This window comes from Pelobates fuscus, chromosome 11, assembly GCF_036172605.1.
Source record: "Pelobates fuscus isolate aPelFus1 chromosome 11, aPelFus1.pri, whole genome shotgun sequence".
Lineage (NCBI taxonomy): Eukaryota > Metazoa > Chordata > Amphibia > Anura > Pelobatidae > Pelobates > Pelobates fuscus.
The window spans coordinates 85194140-85200139 of record NC_086327.1 but is presented as its reverse complement, the minus strand read 5'-3'; the positions used below and the strand labels follow the sequence as shown (position 1 = coordinate 85200139).

The window sequence follows — 6000 nt, the reverse complement described above, 5'->3', positions numbered from 1 at the left end:
GAAGCACGGGCATAACCCCGACCCCGCGATTGCCCGAATGGTGACCCAAACCCCACGGCCGCATACATCGTTTTTTTGAGTGATGCAAGAGGAACCTAATCACCCCCTCCGCGCTTGATACATCCGCAATAGAATCCCCCCCCCCCGGCACTCGCTTACTGGGGCTCACCAATTTCCCGATCCTTAGAGCCCCGAAAAAGGCAAACGTAAAGGCCACCCTAAACAACATTACCTCAAACTCCGATAGACCGAGGCCCTCTTCGTCAACCCCTCATAACCAAGGTGACCAGGCAGTCCTTGGTGACATCTGGCACCCTGGTCAACTTGAACCAAAAGCTGAGACCCGACAATTTGCCCGAAACTGACGCTGGTGAGCACTCCTTGGCCTCCCAAAACCAGAGCAGGCTCAATAGACCCTGTACCCAGTCCTCGACTGAGCCAAAGCCCCCGAACTCCCGTTCCATGGCCAATCAGTCTCCCCACGCCTTACCATACTGGGACAAAGTTGCATCCGATACCGATGACCGAATCCACGCACTCATCGTTCAGGCCAAGGGACCACAGTTCCACCGGGCAAGGGACACGTTCCGCATCTGCTTCTGGTGCGGCCACCCAAAAAGCCTGCCACTGCGAACGAGAAAGAGCATCTGCTGTGATATTCTTCACGTCTGGAATGTGCACAGTTTGACTAGACTCGACTAGACAAGCAGCTCAATACCAGATACCGCAACAGCCGGACCACTGGAGGGGTTGTTAATGGCCAAAACCACCCCCAGATTGTCGCAATGGAATATGACCTGCCAATCCAGAAGGACTGTCCCCCACAGATGAACTGCCACAACAATCGGGAACAGCTCCAGAAATGCTAGGTTCCTTGTCAGACTTGAAGAATGCCATGTCTCCGGCCAGGTCTCCGCGCACCAATGCATACCAAGTATGGCACCAAACCCCACCGACCAAGCCGTATTTGTGAACAGATGGAGCACTGAATTTGGAATGTCTGGCAGCTGCCAGCAGGGCCTGAGTAAGGCGCACAAAGTTGTGTGGCTTCGTAATCCCAGCCATAGCCGTAGCCAAATGGCGAATGGACACCCTGCCCATAGGCATAATCCGGCATGCAAAGTTCAATTTGCCTAAGAGCGATTGCAACCTTTGCAGTGTGATTTTACGAAGGCCCTTCGCCTCCTCAACCGCCCCTCGCATATCCCACACCTTTTCCAAGGTCAGGCTGCATTCGCCATGCACCGAGTCAATCTCGATCCCGAGAAAGCTCAAACACATTGTGGGGCCCACCGTTTTGTCGGGGGCCAACGGGACCCCGAAGGAACATGCTATGTCCACAACAGATTGCAGGACCTGGGCACACACCAGTGACTGGGCAGGACCCACACACAAGAAATCATCCAGGTAATAAAGAACGTGACCCGACTCCACTCTCACCACCCACTCCAAAAAGGAACTGAAGCATTCAAAATAAAAACACGAAATTGCACATCCCATCGGTAGGGACATATCCACATAGATGACACTCCGGGTGAACCGGGAGGAGCCGAAACGCTGACTCCATCAGTGCCGCCAGGCCCGCAGCTCTCACCATCCTTACTACCGCATCAAACGAGGCGTATGACACCCAGCATAGCTCCGCTGCGATGTCATCATTCACCGAACCCCCATGAGGATGCGACAAATGATAAGGAAATCTACATTTTTCCGGCTCCTTCTTGGGCACAACGCCCAGGGGTGAAACCGGAGATTTGGGAATGGCGGCTCACGAAAGGGGCCCGCCATGCATTCCAGTGCTTTTGCTTACATCTACCATACCACCGCCGGATGATCCCTCACCGACCTAAGGTTACGACAAGCTGGGATCACCACCCGTTCTCGGTGAGGGATCCAAAACCCTACCCCTAAACCCTCAAGCAGCAAGCCGGCCGTCTTCCTCTTCTTAGAAAGGCTTAGCCAGGGGCGCATCACTACGACGTCCACTGGCATCCTCGCCCTTAGTTCCCAAGGCTTCCCCTTTTTCACATGTTAGCCGCCCCATGGGCGGCCGGGGCCACCTCGCAAGTGGTGGTTGGCGCCACCACAGGATCCACAGCCGCTATTACAGGAACCTCAGGCAACAAAACTAGCGGAGTGGGAGCTGGGTTCGGCGAGGCCCCTTTCCCAGGGGATGGGGTCGACATAGAGACCACAGGAGGCTCACCCATCCAACTAGTCTGAATCTGGCCATCCACAGAAGATGGCAAAGGTGGTTCAGCGCGAGTGTTACTTTCCCAGGTATCCAGAAAACCCCACATACTCCTAACAAAGTCACCCCAGTCTTGAGACCTCCCATGGCTTGCGCCCCCAAGGCCCACCCCCACCCTGCTGGAATACTCACCAACAGACAAAGGAAATGTAGGTAACAGGGAAACCGAGCCAGGGCCCCCAGGTGGAGCCAGCTCCACGGGAATCACAACCACAGGAAGGACTGTGCAAGTCCCAGTGTTGGAAGACCAGGTAGGAAGCAAAGGACCTGTGAAGACAGCAAAGGTTAGTGAGATCCCAGCCCACCCACCCCAGCAGACAAAGGCCCATCCACAGAGGAGCTGGAAGGAGGCCTGGTAGGTATAGGCCCAGGGGAGGCAGAGGGGAAGCAAGAGGGGAAGGAGGGGGGCTGTCATACTAACTAGCCGACCCCCTGCCACCCAAACCCCCAGATATAACAGAAACCCCCCTGCCAACCTGCGGACTACTCACCCTCCTAGCGGACTGCCTTGCTGAGGATACTGGGGCTGGAGACATCTTCTTCATAGGCCGCAAAGGCCCCTGTCCAGCTAAAGACCAAGGGAGAAGCAGGGGGGGCGGCCGCGATCCGTCGTACAGCCGCAACGTCCTGGAGGTGAGAGACCTTGTGGCAGCAAGGTGCCCGGCCCGTGAGGAAGTGAAGGCTGGTGCAGCAGAAGCAGGCAGGGCCCGGCCCGCGAGCCTACCAAAGGGGTCATGTTCCTCCCCATAGCCCCTGGAGTATTCACGGCCACCAGGTTTCCGGCCCTGGTGTGCGTGGGGGCCATGGAGGCCGGGCTACTTCGCATAACTGGTCCACGGCTCGCGGCTGCATTCTCTGGAACTGATTTGGGCAGACGCCATGTGTGCGGTTGGTCAAAACTTTACCCCTGTGGCAATTCGGCTTTGTTCGTGAGATCTAAGTGCTATTTCGATATGTTGGGCGCTCCGATCCAGGCTATCCGTGGATATAATGTTTGTGGGGGTTCCTATGTATGTTATATGTATTTTGGGGTATTTTATGTTTTAGGTTTTTTTAACTCCTGTGCCTGGCAGATAATTAGTTTAAGCAAAGTACACTAAATCTCCCAAACACAGAGACTCCGAGGCGTGTTTTCAGCGTGGTTTATTATGTCTTTGCTTGAGACTCAATGCTGAGAGTCTGTGTACAAAAGTGGGCCATTTGGCCAGAATAAAACATTTCTGTTGTACCCTTCATCAAGTCTTGACTGATGTTAGGGTATGCGAACGAAGAAGTGATTTATTTGTTCTCACGACTTTTCGGAAGAGTATGAACTTGCATATTATGCGAACGGGCTATAATCACTTAAGCCTCTAGCATTTTGGGAGTGTTCGTTACAGTAAGGACACTAGATTTTATTGGAAAGGGTAGAGACACAGGAGGTAGACAGGAAATGTGCACAAGGGTAGAGGACTGCTGGGCAAAGAGAGAGACACAAGGGTAGGATTGTAGGTTAAAAAAAACAACAATAGTGGTAGAGGTTGGAACACAAGGGGTAGAGAGGTGTGCATAAATATACAAGGGGTATAGGGCATGTGGACAGGCACAATTGTAAGGGTCATATAGATTTACACAAGGGTCAGAGAATCTAAGAGAGAGTGCAGGGGGAAGATAGACAAAAATATAATATGGAATAGAAATATAAATCAGAGAGGGTGAGATAAGTTGAGGTTTTTCTTGACGTTCTTTAGTTGTTTCATAAAATCCACAAACAAGCCAACAAATTCAATGCTTTTAAATGCCTATTAAAAAATCAAGCAAAAATAATAATTTTAGTTGAAAAGTATCAAACGTTGAGGAAGACCCTCAATTTTTATTGTTATTTAGCTTTCTGTTTCTGTACACATTGTCATGCAATTCCATATCATAAATGTGTATGTTTATTTAAAGGGACACACTGAGGACCTGAAGCACTACAGCTTAATGTAGTGGTTCTGGTGTAAACAGCCTGTGCTTGCAGGCTAAACACTCAAAGAGGTCCCTTCTAGTGGCTGTCACTCATACAGAGGACCTCCCTGGTGTTGTCCTGCAAAGTTTGCAGGACTCTTTGATCTCAGCCAGAGAAGGAGTGGCAGCCACAGGAAGATAGGAGCACCAAGGTACTAAAGGTAGGTAAAAAGTCTTTATTTTACTGAATTAAATGGGAGCTCTAAATCTCAATAGAGAGAAAAAACTCTAAATATTAGGAATGTTCTCATTCCTAACATTATAGTGCTCCTTTAAATATATATTTTGAAAGGAGCTTGTTGAAGGCCCTTTTAACCTCCTTATTTCTAAAGCAATAGATAACTGGATTAAACAAAGGTGTCAGAAAACTGTACAGCAAGGGTGATAATATCATAAATTCAAATGTACCTCTAGGAGCAGGGCCAATATAATTTAAAAACCCTGTTGCATAGAAAATCGTAACAATGATGACATGAGAAGAACAAGTAGAGAAGGCTTTCTGTCTTCCTGCAGAAGATGGAATCTTGAAGATTGTGGCAATGATACGTGTATAAGAGGCTGTGACACACATAAATGGAGTTATCGCTAGGAAAACACTGACAATATACAATAAAAAATAGCTTTTCTGTGTATTTGTGCAATAAATGTTCAGCAATGGAGGAACATCACAAAAGAAATTATTCAAATTTCTATCTTCACAAAAGTTGAGTTGCAATGACATTGAGGTATGAAGAATTGAGTTCATGAATCCACTGGAGCAACATCCCAGGACAAGATAAGAGCAGAATTTCTTGTTCATAAACACTAAATATCGCAGAGGGTTACATATTGCCACATATCGATCATAGGCCATAGCTGCTAACAAAAGGCATTCTGACCCTCCAAAATAGACAAAGAAATACAGCTGAGTGAAACACATGCCGAATGAGATTTTTCTATTGTTTGTTACAAAATTGAAGAACATGGCAGGAAGAGTGACTGTAGAGTAACCTATGTCTAATATAGATAGAAAACTGAGAAAGAAATACATTGGGGTCTGTAGATGGCAATCAATCCGAATAATGCTAATGATGGCAAAATTCCCCATTAAAATTGTTATATATGTCAAAGCTATTAAAACTGACAGCATCACATGTCCCTCCGAAAACCCTAAAAGGATAAAATCACTTGAGGTACTTTGATTTTTTACTTCCATCAAATTAGCAACAAGAAAATTGCATATGTAAATTTCAGAATTAATTAGTAATTTAGCATAAGGCACTTACTCTTACTTAGGCATTCTTTATTCAGTACTGCGTGGGTCTGTCTTTGAGATAGCAACAATATTTGAACAATGGTGGATATGACAAAGTTTCAATGTCTCAATATTTTTGTTGTGATGCAATACAAGTGGGGGCTTTCAGAAAATTTGATGGCTGGACATATTAAATCCCTTTCCTTTTAAAAATGGCAATGTTTTAAGTGTAACTGGAAAAAAAAATCAACAGGACTTTACTGTAGTCAGAAAACAAAAAGTACAAAATTATGTATCTGTTTTCTTTAACAAACCAATAAGGAGTTCTAATTAGGAGTTTCAAATTACTGGATTTTAAAACCATAGTAAGGTAGTTGGGATTTTAATATGCATAGTGAAGAAGACAGCTGTAGCTAACTTTAAAAAAAACAGATTTATATTATATTTAAAGAGGGTTATGCATTTTTCAAGATAAGTGTGAATATGTGTAATGTATGTGAAAAAATGTTTTATACCTCTTGTTATTTTC

The 6000-nt window shown here is 46.8% G+C and overlaps 2 protein-coding genes across 2 annotated transcripts in view; both read right to left on the bottom strand.

Moving 5' to 3' along the window:
- Nucleotides 1–1242: 1242 nt before the first annotated feature.
- ZBTB45 (zinc finger and BTB domain containing 45) overlaps nt 1243–6000 on the bottom strand; it is a 191584-nt gene continuing 186826 nt past the window's right edge. Inside the window, exon 4 of the transcript XR_010085968.1 lies at nt 1243–1254. The gene's annotated coding sequence lies outside the window, so the exon portion shown is untranslated. The remainder of the gene's footprint in view (nt 1255–6000) is intronic.
- On the bottom strand, nt 4497–5432 carry LOC134576899 (olfactory receptor 5V1-like). The gene has a single exon (XM_063435576.1). The coding sequence runs from the start codon at nt 5430–5432 to the stop codon at nt 4497–4499; it is 936 nt and encodes a 311-aa protein (XP_063291646.1).

Excerpts from the sequence above, each read along its gene's own strand:
- LOC134576899 (XM_063435576.1), bottom strand. The coding sequence starts at position 5,432 with ATGGAAGTAAAAAATCAAAGTACCTCAAGTGATTTTATCCTTTTAGGG.